General features: G+C 46.9%; 1 protein-coding gene across 1 annotated transcript in view; it reads right to left on the bottom strand.

Moving 5' to 3' along the window:
- The window catches only part of ep400 (E1A binding protein p400), a 37089-nt gene extending 24074 nt beyond the window's left edge, over nt 1-13015 (bottom strand). The window contains exons 1-18 of the mRNA XM_056591520.1: nt 12924-13015; nt 10452-11794; nt 10224-10325; nt 10028-10097; nt 7468-7862; nt 7078-7374; nt 4677-4862; nt 4447-4587; nt 4279-4351; nt 4084-4121; nt 3907-3961; nt 3729-3818; nt 3405-3518; nt 2987-3177; nt 2412-2589; nt 2170-2306; nt 1050-1219; nt 165-339 (exon numbers count right to left, since the gene is read on the bottom strand). Of these exons, the coding sequence (XP_056447495.1) occupies nt 165-339; nt 1050-1219; nt 2170-2306; nt 2412-2589; nt 2987-3177; nt 3405-3518; nt 3729-3818; nt 3907-3961; nt 4084-4121; nt 4279-4351; nt 4447-4587; nt 4677-4862; nt 7078-7374; nt 7468-7862; nt 10028-10097; nt 10224-10325; nt 10452-11762 (3723 nt within the window). The 5' untranslated portion in view covers nt 11763-11794; nt 12924-13015. The remainder of the gene's footprint in view (nt 1-164; nt 340-1049; nt 1220-2169; nt 2307-2411; nt 2590-2986; nt 3178-3404; nt 3519-3728; nt 3819-3906; nt 3962-4083; nt 4122-4278; nt 4352-4446; nt 4588-4676; nt 4863-7077; nt 7375-7467; nt 7863-10027; nt 10098-10223; nt 10326-10451; nt 11795-12923) is intronic.
- Between the last annotated feature and the right edge of the window lie 1202 nt (nt 13016-14217).

The following is a 14217-nucleotide window of genomic DNA, read 5'->3' as shown; positions in this document are numbered from 1 at the left end:
TATAAGCCTAAACACACCCTACCCTGCTATCTATAAAAGGCACCTGGCGAGGGCCCACAGCTCTGCAGTTTCTCAAGCCGGTTAAGAGTCTATTAGCCAATCAGGATTCAGATGAATACAGCACTATACAAATCATCGTCAACAGAGGGCTGCGCTGGACTCACCCTATGCAGGCGGATGACCAGTTTGTGGCAGTAGTCCTGGTTCTGGTCTGTGCCGGCCTTGACGGGGAAGTCAGAGTAGCGCCTGGTGATCCCGGGAAGGAGGAAGTGGACCATGGTCCACAGCTCCTTCAGGGTGTTCTGCAGAGGAGTGTTGATGAGGAGCAGCCTCTGCTCACTGGAACACACACATACACACAAAAATATAAATTAAATAAGGCTGTCAAGACCGCAATATTGACCATCGACAAGGCAACCACAAGGGACGCCAAACAACCACCATAATCATAAAAAAAACGAAAAACCTTTTGTTTATTTAATGGTTTGTATATTTAATGCTGAATAATATAACCTCACAGCCTAATTTGAAATAATTTCAGATTGCAGAAACCCTATCTGCTTGCGCAATTGTGCCATTTAAACTTTATCTTTACAAATGTACTCAGCAAGAGCCCTTTAATGTGCATTATGATCGGATAAGAAATTAAATTGATAGAATATGGTTCAGTATTATAAGCTATATATTTAAAAAAAGTGTGTATGAATGAATGGCATACCACTGCCTTGAGCCACCTTACATACCGCAGTGGAGAATTTTTAACCGTGACTCCCGGGAAGTGAATAATACCTTTGAATTTAGCATTTTTTAAGTACTTCAAATGATTCATTGAAACATAAAAGCCCTAAAAGTTACATGAAAGTCAAGTCAGAGGAAGACATGATAAATAAAAGTAAAATCTATCTAAAAAAACATTACTCCTGAGATGGCTGGTAATGATGCATAGCCTACAGGCCCATAACAAAATATTGAATAGAACAAAAAAATAGTTTTTAGCACTCGTTTGACCGATCGTCGAAGGTCAGCAGTAAAGCGCTCCTCTGTCCCACCTTTTCAGAGAGAAGATGGTCTCCCAGTGCTTCTCCGTGAGGTTCTTGATGTGCTGCACCTCGTCCAGCACCAGGTGCCTCCAGCTCCTCCTCAGGAAGTGGCTGTGGTCTTTGAAGAGCAGCTTGTAGGAGGTGAGGACCACGTGGAAGCTGTTGGCCTCATTCCACCACTGCAGGGAGGAGAAGAGAGATCCACTGAACACGTTGCAACCGCTTCCATGCTGGCTTTGTTGAAAGTTGCTGAAGAACTCGTCGTGGAAGATGATAGAAATGCAGAATGTAACATAAATGATGCGTGTCCACTCATGTTATGTAGTGCAGGTATAAATAGTGGTTGACTTGATTGAGCTCAAGAGGAAATTATTTTGTGATGGTTCTAACAATTCCTTCGCCAGATTAACATGTGGTGGGGGGTAGGCCAAGGATGTATTTTACTTCCCCAAATCAGATCGGGGCCACGATGATTCGTAATCGCAAATATAAAACACCTTACTACAGGTTGTAGTGTGGAGGGAATACCATGGACAGCTCCTGGGGTTGTCACTTGGGAAAGACGATAGCCAATTTGGAGCCACACTGACCGGCCATCACAACAGGAGGCATGGGTCCAACTCACACCTCAATCTGTACAGGTGTATCTTCACGTCATGGTCATGACTTCGTCCATAGTTCTTTAGTAGTTCTTTACGATGTTGTGGTAAAAGGGAGGCTAAAAGCTAGCATAGCATGTCCGCTGTCTGAATTGTTTGTTTCTGAATTTTTTTATTTTTTTGAAAATTGCAATGACGCGATTGCCTTTGCGATTTGCGAGCATTACGGTTTTGTGAATCAGGACTGGGTTGTTGGAAAGTGGAGTCGGTTATGTGGATTGTACTGGTTTGGCAAAATGTTCGACCCAAACGGTTAAATGTATCTTCATCCGTCGTAAGGGTTGTGGTATCTCACCCCTTCTAAATTTGAAGAATCGTCCAGTGAATGCCAAGCCTAACAGTACACTGAGATCCTCACATGGTTAGATTTGGTTTCATCACAATAGCATAAAGACAAGGCTTACATGGGTTTGTCTACAATGTGCATCATTCACGGACAATGGGCATCAGTCCCAGAAATAACAAGCTACCGTTCTCTTGGCTCTGCGTTCGCGGGCGCTCCCCAGGTACAGCAGGATCTTCAGACCAGGGCACCAGCGCTTGAACTCCATCTCCCAGGTCAGCAGCTTGCAGGTCCTCACCACCACCAAGTGGGGTCCCCAGATGCCTGGAGGCGGAGGGGAAGAGACAGACGGTGAGACATACTCATTTCAACTGAGCCTGTGCGACAACGCAGATCTTTCTTGTGATCTCCTAAATGATGGATGCCCACCCTCTTTGCCAGCCAGCTGAGCCATATAGGCCACCGTCTGGACCGTCTTGCCCAGGCCCGTCTCGTCAGCCAGGATGCCGTTGAGGTGCTTCTTGTGGAGGTTCACCATCCAGTCCACGCCGATCTGCTGGTACTCACGCAGGGCACCGTGCAGCAGGACGGGCGCTGGGCTGCGGCTCTGAGAAACGGAAGGAATCAGGAGGAAACACTTTAGTGGAAAATACTAATGTTTTTATTTCCTCCCTCCCTGTGTGTGTGTGTGTGTGTGTGTGTGTGTGTGTGTGTGTGTGTGTGTGTGTGTGTGTGTGTGGTGTGTGTGTGTGTGTGTGTGTGTGTGTGTGTGTGTGTGTGTGTGTGTGTGTGTGTGCCTCTGTGCGTGCCTCTGTGCGTGCCTCTGTGTGCGTGCGTGTGCCTCTGTGTGCGTGCCTGTGTGCGTGCGTGTGCCTCTGTGCGCCTCTGTGCGTGTCTCTGTGTGCGTGCGTGTGCCTCTGTGCGTGTGTGTGCGCCTCTGTGCGTGCGTGTGCCTCTGTGCGTTCGTCTGTACATGTATGTGCGTGGGTGCGTGCGTCTCTCACAGTGGAGGTTGTTCTGGCACTCCCCTTGGGTAGGAGGACCTCTGTGGCTGCAGCGACCTCCGCTATGTCCCGGATGGCCTTGCCGTCAGAGCCAGTGGAACTGGCCTTGTCTGCCCCCCTGTACTGCTCTACGCTGAGCAGGGAGTCGATGGCCACCTCCTCTGGAGAACTGCTCTCTGGCCACTCCATCTCTGGAGGACGCACAACGACCATTCAAATTGATCAAGCTAAAACAGGTTCCTTTCTTCCTTTCCAAATCACATGTTGCGTCACTATATCACTTAGGTGGAGTCCTGGTTTGAGTGTTGCATATAATACCTTTGATGCAATTTTACAGTATAAACTATTTAGAATAAATACCCTATTTTAGTAATAACGTTAAATAAGGTGTTTAGTTAATAATGGACAAAAGGGGAACCTTCAGTGTCGTCCATGTACTCCTCATCACTTTGGGGACTCAGCTGGGGCCAGTCGAAGCCGTCGGCGTAGGCTCCAGCATACTGCTTCACCAACGCCTCCAAAGGCATCTCAGCTTCAGAGAGAAAGGAAGACTCACGTTCACAAACACATTCTGTTTTCACTCACTCTACAGAGTCTATAGTGGCAAAGAGTGAAGGACAGCAAGGATTCAGCCAAGAACGCCGGCAAACACATCACACATGGGAATCACACTCCATTGTAGTGTCTCGACCTCTACCCACGTGTTTGCCTCCAGACTAGAAACAGAAACACAGCAAAGTACCGTCTTTGTTCAGGTCCGCCAACTCAGCCTTGTGTTCAGCTTCGTCCTCTGCGGCCTCCTGCTCCTCGATGGTGCTCTCCTCATCCACTCCTGGGGTAGAAAGTAAATATCAAGCCCAGACAACATCAAACAACCAACACAGGCTGGGTGTGTCAACCCTATGTAGTTCGATACGCACCTTCTTCACTAAGCAAAGAACTGCACTTCCTCTTCCTGGCGGACACAGGAGGCTCCTGTATGAACAGAAGATGGGCTAATAAGACAAACCATGGAAGAAAGGCACATATTCTGAACAAATGAGTCCACAATAAACACTGCAGTGTTTACCCAGTGGAGGTTTAAGTACAGTGCTAACCTCTTTTTCTTTGCTCTCTCCAGTGGATGCAGTAGGTGCTGCAACACAATTATAACATTGGATAAGACGAATGGACAACGGCTCACACTGAATATAAAATACCTATAATATGTGGGGGTGTGGTGTGTTTACCATAAGAGTTATGTTTTTATGTAAATATGATATAGACATAAACAGCGTATGCTGGAGTTTTACCGGATGCTTTCTGTAGACTCAGCATCTTCAGCCTCTTGTCATAGATTTCAAACTGTAGTTTAATTTCCACAACCTGGAAAAGGAATCATTCAAAAGCACAAATCAATTTTAATTAAAAAGGCGATTTTAGAACAAAGCAACCCTTTTTAAAATTGGTCACCACAATACCTGTTCAATGTTGGCCCAGAAGAACTCCACCTCGCGTGCAATGGTGCTGGCGATGTGGCGGAGGTGCATTTCCTCCTCCTTCTTGGATCTCTCCGCCGACAACTTCTTCTCTTGGTGGTGGCGAGCACAGGTACGTACCAGCTGGAGAGGAGCACGCACGTTTTCAACCACACGCTACACGCGACAAACCTTAGGAGCACCTAGCACAGACACAGACCTCATATCCGTACCTTCTTGGCGGCGGCCTCTTTCCACCTCCTCTCCTGGGCGAAGTCTGCAGCCATCCACTGCATCTCCTCCAGGAGGTAGTCCCAGTGGGACTTGGGGCGCGAAGCGTCCATGAGCTTGGGAAGCCTGCTGGCCGACCACTGGCCCTCCTTCCTCAGCTCGGAGATACGCTGGTGCACCTGGCTCTCCTGTTACAGCGAGAGGGTTTAAGAGTCAGACACTTCAGCTGAGATTACGGCCAGATGGACTTGATGAAAGACCTATTGTTAAATCTCCAACATACGTTTTGTGGCTCACGTCTACTCTTCAGTCGTTTGAGGGGACATATTATGAAAACAACACTTTGCCTGGGATTTGGAGTGATGTTTTGGGCTCTGGTGCTCCCACACACATGCAAACTTTGAAAAAAGTCTGTACATAATTTTTGGAGTGAGATATTTTGCATTTCTGAAAGTACCCCGCCTACAGTTAGTAAGCGGGCGAGTCAGTTTGGCGCCCCCTCCTACGTAGGAAGGGGGCACAGTTGAATATTACCTCCCACTTCCCCACTCCCCTCCAATCAGAGCATAGCTACGATTTTGTGGACCAGCGGACGAGCAGCTCCGGCGGGGGGAACTCGGCAGAAGCACGGCAGCTCAGCTCCGGGAGTACAATCCCTTTTTCTGCCAGACTGCCGCCGAGCTCCCCTCGCCGGAGCTGCCTGACTCCCGCCGATGCTTCGGGGGCAGTCCGGAGGAGGAGCAATGGAGGAGAAAAGGAATTGTACTCCCGGAGCTGAGCTGCCGGACTGCCGCCGAGGGTTAGCAACATGGTGAAGTGCATCGGCTTGCCTTGTGCAAATGATTTTTTATTGATAACAACATTGGCATCTACTGATCAAAACAGGACGATACAAAAAAAGAGCCTATAGTGCAATTAAACGACTGCTTTGAACAAATGTCATTTGAACATAGCAGTCAGGCTACTGGTTCTTTGTTTTGAGCCAAAGAAAAAAAAAAAAAAGTTTTTTTTTTTGTAATAAAATAATTGCGTTAATCGCGCGATAATTTTTTTAACGTCGTTAAAATTGGTTTGCGTTAACGCCGTTAATAACGCGTTTAACTGACAGCTCTAATAAAAACTATAAAAACTACAAAATGACTATTAATTTGGTCACCGTTGGTAAGTGACCGTGGTATAAGCGGGTATAAGCTCATTAGCATTAAAGCTACAGACACCAGAAACAGCGCATTCTGAAGGGACTGAAACAGAGGGGTATAGCGGTAGACAAGATTTCTTTTTTCCTAAATGCTATTTCCAGTAAACAGCTTCAAAAACATGTTTTCTGGAACTCAAATACTATGGCCGTGTTCCAATACCCGTACTTCCATGAGTATACTTGAGTATACTACTTGAGTGCTGTTCCAAATCGAGTACTCTGTGGTGCACTTACCGGAAATGACGATCACGACTGCCGCCGTGGCTCCTCCCCCGCAATAAACATCCCGCTTTGAACGGTGAACTCTTTACGCCTAGCAGCTATAAAAACTAGAGCTGTCAAGCGATTAAAATATTTAATCGTGACTAATCGCATTAATGTCATAGTTAACTCACGATTAATCGCAAATTCTTTTTCTATGCTAAATATCCCTTGATTTTTTTGTCCCATAATTCTTCTCATTTTAATTCTCTTATCAACATGGTGAAGTGCATCGGCTTGCCTTGTGCAAATGATTTTTTATGGATAACAACATTGGCATATGCTGATCAAAACAGGACGATACAAAAAAAGAGCCTATAGTGCAATTAAACGACTGCTTTGAACAAATGTCATTTGAACATAGCAGTCAGGCTACTGCTTCTTTGTTTTGAGCCAAAGAAAAAAAAAAATATATATATTTTTTTTTTTTCAATAAAATAATTGCGTTAATTGCGCGATAATTTTTTTAACGCCGTTAAAATTGGTTTGCGTTAACGCTGTTAATAACGCGTTTAACTGACAGCTCTAATAAAAACTATAAAAACTACAAAATGACTATTAATGCAGGCTATGTGGAAAATGCGCCGACTTTGGCTTAGCCTGGCTCCGCCTCTTCCGCTACGTAGCTAAGATGGCTGCCGTTGAGTACGGGGAGTGTCCTTCGATCCACACTTCACGATTAGCCCGTTTTGAGTACGGCATCCGGGTCCTTGAAGTAAACTTATTTTCGCCGGATCTGAATTGGAACGTACTGTGTACTCAAATTTTGGCTAGTAAGTGCGGACAGTACGGGTATTGGAACACGGCATACGTTTACTTTTTGGGAAACACCATAATACGTGTCCTTTAGTGAATGCTTTTTAGTTTTTTTCTGCACACACATGTGCCCTGCATGTGATTTCGACCGTACTGTAGTACAGTACCAACGATAGCCGCCAACGTACCAGTTTAGCCTGCTCCACCTGCTTATCCTGGGAGCCCTCCTGGGAGGACTGCATGCCGGGGGTCTGGCCAAAGCCCCCCAGCTTCATTGCCGAGGTGCCGTTGGTCCCGGCCAGCTTGGACTGTGTGCCGGGATTGACCGTGGAGGCCTGCGGACGGAGCGGACTAGCAGTGTGTGGGGAAGCCACAGAGTTGGTGGTGGCGAGGGCGGGGGACATGGAGGACATAGGCAGGGTGTTGCTCGCGATCCTCTGTACCGGCTGGGCACCGTCAGTGGCGGGGCGGCTCAGAGCCACCGTCTGAGAGGGACGAGACACAACTTTAGTTAGAACGGCTGCAGAAATAAGATGAGAAAAAGCAGTAGTGAATGTATGCCTTCGAGGTGAACTGACCACTTGACCCGACTGTAGCATGACCTGGCCCTGCTGCTGAGCCTGGATCTGAAGATGGAGGCTGGGCTGCAACTGTTGCTGCTGGAGCTGGGCCTGGAGCTGGGCATGGGGGTTGACCGCGGCCAGGAGCTGCCCGGCCGCATGCACCTTTACCTGGGCCTGGAGCTGGCCCCCGGCCTGGGCCAAACTGTCCAGCAGCTGGGGCTGTTGGGAGAGGGTCATGGGCAGGCCCGCCATGGGCATTGCGCCCTGGGGAAGCCTGCCCGGCAGCTGTGGGGGAGGGGTGTGCAGGCTGGCGGCGTTCTGCACCGGAGGACCCTTGGATGGGTCGTACTGCTGCGGGTTGGGTTTCTGCCCTGCAATGTGGACCGACTGAGGGTTTGGGGGCATTCCGCCTAGGTGACAGCAAACCAAATCATAAGGAGGAAGAGAAACAGACACAAAGGGAGGTGTGGAAAGTGGGATGAAAAGAAGGATTAAAAGGGACAAGGTATAATCATTATGGTTAGTGTTTTAGATGATCCTGGTCAAATAAGTACAGGGCAATGTATTTCTGGCTTACCGTTGAATACATATATTGGGACTTTTTTTAGGGGCTCTTTTTTAGAGACCAGAAGTTGTCTGGTTACTCTGTATGTTAAGAGTGTCTGTTGGCTTCAGCTCTTACTGCTCCTCAGAACCTTGCCTTAATGAACTACACATACTGTATGAATCATCAGCGGAACTAGCTCCCACTGATGGAAAAGAGTGGAAACTAATGGAAATCATACAGCAAAATGATTACAGAAGAAATGAAAATCAAGGTGATCTTCTACATGTCACCCAAATAAAACTTTACTTTAATTAATGCAAATCATTGCATTTCCTCCATTTTCAAGAAAAATGTCGCTAAAAACATCAAGAGAGCTATCATGCAGTAGGAGGTTTTTTTATCAAGAGGTTTGAGAGAATACAGAGAGAAGAGAGCAGTTTTATAAAGGAAAATTAAACAAAAATCTAGAAGGAAAAAAAGGAACAGATAAGGGAAGGGAAAACAGGAGAGCTAGAGAGCAGACACAGAAACACTGTATGTCGGCATGCAAGAAGCAATGTCATACTAGCGGCAGACGAGGCCTGGCAGGTCCCCCGAAGCGACGGAGGACCGCCATACAGCAACACGAAGCACACAGGTGAGCAAGACACACGTCGGGGGGTTGGGTGGGGGAGGGGTGGGGTCTCGGCAGACGACAGCAGGCCTGAGCGGAGCTGTGCACACTGAAGCAGCACCTGCCTTACCTCCCTGCCAGTCAACAAACACCACCTGGCCTAGACGACTGCACCACTCGGGCCCTGATGCCACCGCACCGCTGCGGGCAACACCAGGCAAGACTCGCGGTCGCACAAAGGATTAAATACCACTGCTGTGGGGGACTGGCCGCCTAGTTAGGTGGTTAGAAAGGAGCCGAGTCAGAACAAAATGCCATGAGGTTAAACGTGGCGACACGAAAACAACATGAGTGTGAGGTGGACAACAAGGAAAACAACCAGAGAAATCAAAAGGACAGTAATCCTGGGGATGTGACGGGTGAAGACTGGAGGTTGAAATGATGTCGTATCCATGTGGAGAAGGAATATGAATGACGAATGAGAACGCAGGTAGGACGAAGGGAAGTTATCGAATGAGCGTGTCCCTGGCGGGAGGGCAGAGCGTCGATTCTCCGTTTTGCCACTTTGTGATGGGCCGTAAAAATGGGCTGAAAGCCCTCGGCATGACAGAGAGATGTACAAATACAAACTCAAGAACACAAGATGAGGACAGATGTAGACGGATGATCGATATTGAAAGAAACACAAAAAAGGAAAATCATAAGACATGGCATCTTCCCATTGAGTGGCTATTCTTCTTCAGACGTGAACTGTCTTCTTGCCCATTTGTGATGATAGAGAGAGCAGGTGCTGGGAGGGCTAAGCCTTAACTTGTGGCCTTCTGGGGAACTCCAGTGGATGGAAGAGAAGAAGATCGATTTGTTGATGCTGCCCGGAGGGATCGTTTTTGTTTTTGTTTTTTTTGGAGACAATGCACGTCGGCACTCAAGTGTTTCTCGTTGTGAAACGCTCAGACTGGGCTACATCCAGCAGCATCGAACAGAACACAGAGGGGCCCGAGAGTGGCACTCCTACCTTGCGCAGTCGGCATAAGCTGCTGGAGCGGAACGCCCGCTGATCCTAAAGGAGATACACCAGGATGCTGGAAAATCAGCCCATGGCGACCAACTTCCATCCGGGATCTCTTAGCCTGATCTGGGATTCAAAACACACAATACCCTCATAACCCGAAAACTACACAAAAGCAACTCGGCACAGAGTGATGACCGTCAGCCCGTGCAGGTCACCTCTCCTTCCTTCCCGGGTTAGGTTAAGACGCCTCTACATAGAGCACTAGTAGAGGAGGCCAAATGTCTAAAAGCAGAAGCAATTAGAAGGGAGAAAAGAAACAAAACAAAAAGAAAAAGAAAGCGAACAGGGGGTGGGGTAAACAAAGCAACATAGGAGACACACGAGTCTGCTGTCCTTGCCCTACCTGCTTGGACCTGCTGCCTCTTAAAGGCATCCATGTCGCCTGGGTTGGAGCCACCTGGCCCTGCGTGAGCCTGCGAAGGACACAGTGAGGAACCTTATCGAAATGACTCAAATAAAAACAACTTAAGATTGATCAATGTAAACCAACAGGTTCAAATTCTGTCAAAGGCTGTCAAGACAAGAATTGCAACCGTTACCTGAAACTGGGTGGGAAAAGCTGCAGAGACATTTGCTGGAAGCTGTGTTGCTATGGCAACTGGCGTTACTGCCTGGCCATCTTTCCCAGTTCCAACCTTCACCTGAAAGAACCCAAGTTTAAAGTGGCCTTACATCGAGTAATATAACTTACATAATATATTACAACCAAATTATCTGAAACAATTAGAGTCAACCTTCTCCCCATTGATTAATCACCACTTAAATACCTCATCATTAATGACCTCAGATTGTTCTTCATCCTCTTCCTCATCCTCAAGGTCCAAGTCGTTCTGCCTCAAGTACGTGTAGAGCGGAACACAGGGCTTCTTCTTGAAGGCCATGTAGTCCATCATGTTCCCCTGGAGGTGCTGAAGGAAGAACAGCTCTATCAGGTACTCCTTGAAGACTTCCTTCAGGCTCTCCATCTTCTTGCTGTGGTGCTCAAGGCACTGTTTCCTCAAGTGGGCGACCTCCGGGTTGGAGGGGGCGATCTCCTCTAGCTTCTTGGGTGTCTGCTTCTTCATGCCCATGGTCACACTGGTGGTGGGGGTGAGTGACTGGTTAGGGAGGCCTTGAGTAGGGCTGATGAGGGCCGGGCTTGAGGTAGGAATGGAGGACGGCACCGTGAACGACCCTGTGCCCGGTGCCCCCATGCCTGTGACCATACTTTGTGCGTTCTTCTCAAATAATGGCCGTGCCAACTGGCCTTGGATGATGCTGCTGATCTGCGGTGGCAGGTTGGAGGTGGTGATGTGGCCGGGGCTACCCAGGTTGGGGAGAGCGGTGCCAGTGGCCACCGGGCTTTGAGGTCCATGGTGGTGGATGGTGCCTCCGGTCTGAGAGTGGGGCTGGGAAAGCCGCCGCTCCCTGATGCTTCCCGGTGCTCCTGGGGACGCCAGCTGAACCTGTCCGACAGTGGCCGATGTTATCTGGGCAATTCCTGTCCCATCCTGGTAAACAAAGTGGCTGCTCGCAGGAGGACTTCCCAAGCGGACCAACATACCAGCATCGACGAACCTCGTTGGACTCTGTCCACACACCCCCAGCGCTGTGGTGGGGGCCCCAGGCCGTGCTATTCCCTGCAGAGGGACAGGGCTGTGCTGCGTGGGGCTCTGGGGCTGGATGGGTTGGGGCAGGGGGGAAGTGACCTGTAGGTAGGACGGGGCATGCTCAAACCTCCACTGCTGCGTAGCATGCTGGAAGCCCGGTGAGGCTGGGTTCTGGATGGGGAGCGGGGTCAGGGTTATCTGCTGGTTACCAGACACCATCTGACCCATGTTCTGTAAGGTGATGTTCATGTTCTGGCCCGTGACGGGGCTGCGGCTCATGATGATCTGGTAGTTGGGGGACTGGGGCGCTGAGGGGCTGGCTGCAGAGGTGAATGTGGTCAAAGGGGATTGAGGGTGGTTGATGGCAGCTTGCTGCTGGGTAACAGCAGCCGTGGTGGGCTGCTGCTGCTCTTCTGCTTCGGTCCCACTGACGGACTTGGCTCTCTGGAGCTGGCGTTGCACATTTTGTTGTCCACTTCCATGGTGCATTGCGCAACACTTTTACTGTGACTAATTGCGATCTATGGAGAAACATGGAATAGGTCATTGTTATGATCAGGAACAGTGAGGATGATAACCACCAGTGCCCCGTTTAAATTGCCTGGGTGGGGACTGGCAGTCTGGAGTAGGAAGACAAAACAAGACATGGTCAACCATGATTTACCCATGTATTGTTTTATAGTTGCAAAGCTTGATTTTACCCAACCAATAATTTACTTTAAATTAACAGGCATGATTAGATTGTGAGTTAATTCAAACATCTCTTAAGAATAACCTAAATAACTAAATTCGTGGGGGACCTTAATGTGGAATCGTTTTGTCGATGTTGTCCTTCAGGTATAGGAAACATCAATTGTAAATAGTGGAAAGACCAAACATATTCTGGGCCTGTATTTGCTTGATTCTTTCGAAATACATTTTGAAACCTAAATATTCGATTTCAATTAGTATTTCAGGAAGCCTGACGTTACTGTTATTTGATAAATGTGCCCACATAAGATACAATAATTACAATGTATTGTAATTATTAATCGAATGACCATCAATTTATGCACCCAGTAATACGCTCCATGTCATATTGTTAATATTAACCCGATTGCCACATTACAATTGAGGAAATAGTGGTTAATACCAAATAAACACCAGATAATTGTCTTTATGTAGACAGGAGCCATGGCTTTGTCTAGTGACTGAAAACGATCATTTCGATCAAACACGACTTCAACATCGTCCAGCCAGCAAGTTATTACTCACGCTGTTAGAAATAAAGATAACAATCGTATCAAGCCATAATAGTAATTAAACTGACACCAGATTGGTCTTTAAAGGACAGTATAGGCGAGACGGGATCCAATCTGAACGATCTTTGTTTACGACGTTCAGGCTCAGGACTCTGCACAACATTGAGCCGCTGTATTTTATTAAGCAGGTATACATGTACACAAAGAGTTCACGAGTCTTTAAATGGATGAACTAAGAACATATGGTCTATCCTGACACCCGACGGACACGTGTATATTATATTATGTGTCACATTCAGAATAATACCCCAACTAGAAACGGGTAGCATGCTAGCTAGCATTGCTAGCTTGTTCATGCTAACCGCCCACCTCTGAATGCTTATTTGTTTAACAACATGAGGTAACTTACTGCGAATTGAGCTGTACAATCGTCTTTATCAATCCCAAGTCATGTTTGCGAAAATCTCAAGCTATGACTAAAGATTATAACGCTAAAATATAATATCGATATTGCTAATGACAATGTTGTGAGCTTATCTCATTCAGAAACATGGCGATGGCGGCCACCTTTCTGTGACCCGGAAGTGCTCCTTTAGAGAGGAACCTCAGGACGCTGTCGAATGTGAATCAAACAAATAAACAAATAGGTTGAGGTTAGGATTAAATAATGAAACAAAAGGTAGACAGCGAACAGTTCTCAGTGTTAATGTGTGGATTATATCAGTACGAAAGTTCTGACATAAAGTTCTTTAGTATTGAGCAATAAGTTATCTGTTGCCGTTTCCACCATTTATTTTGACATTAGAAAAAAATGGAAAACAGATCTGAGGTGTATTTCCTTTAATGACATTATACATATTCTTATGTATCCAAATTATACATTAATTGGACAAATGGCAGCAAAGATGTAGATATTTCTGTTGAAAATGTCATTCATAAAACACACAACACTAACATATTCAAAAACACTCCAACGCCAATTACCATGCATTGTTGTAATCAGGGCTCTCAAGTCTCACGCATTCAGCGTGAGAAACACGCAATTCAACCCATGCACACGCTCACACGCCACACTTCGTATTTCTCACGCAGAGAAATAACCAGGATGGCGCCCACCAATTTGGGCCGCTATTAAACAGTGGAACAGGTAGGAATCAAACGGGTTTCCCGTACGTAGGGTAACCAGACATCCTATTTTGCCAAAATACAGCATTACTTTCATGGTAATAAAAGCCAAGCCTAATAGTTCTCAGAACCTTGCAGATGAACAAATACATGTTTTTACACTTTCATCTTCCTATTGCATCTTATCACTTGTTATAGAAAGAAACATAAACCCATTAAGCACTGTATGAGTAGCTTGGCTACACATTGGCAATATTTGGTCTAAATAATCAGACTCTTATTTGCTCGTAGATCAATACAGTACTTCATAAAGTTCAATACACACAAAACCAACCACTGTTTAAGGCATTTTTCAAGTAATAAAACAAATCATTAAAACACATTGCTGGCTGTAATTATTCTCTGTGCAAAATGTTGAACAAAAACATACAACATATTTAAGCCGGAAAAAAAATCGGTCAGCCCAGAGCGTATACAATGGGAACATAACACGTTGCGTCTCTGTAGATGTGCTAAAACAGTCATTTTCAAGATGCCCACCAGTCAGGCTGGGCGCTAATGGACGAGCTGAAGCTTCA

Source organism: Gadus chalcogrammus, chromosome 6 (assembly GCF_026213295.1).
Source record: "Gadus chalcogrammus isolate NIFS_2021 chromosome 6, NIFS_Gcha_1.0, whole genome shotgun sequence".
NCBI lineage: Eukaryota > Metazoa > Chordata > Actinopteri > Gadiformes > Gadidae > Gadus > Gadus chalcogrammus.
This window is presented reverse-complemented; position numbering and strand designations above follow the sequence as displayed.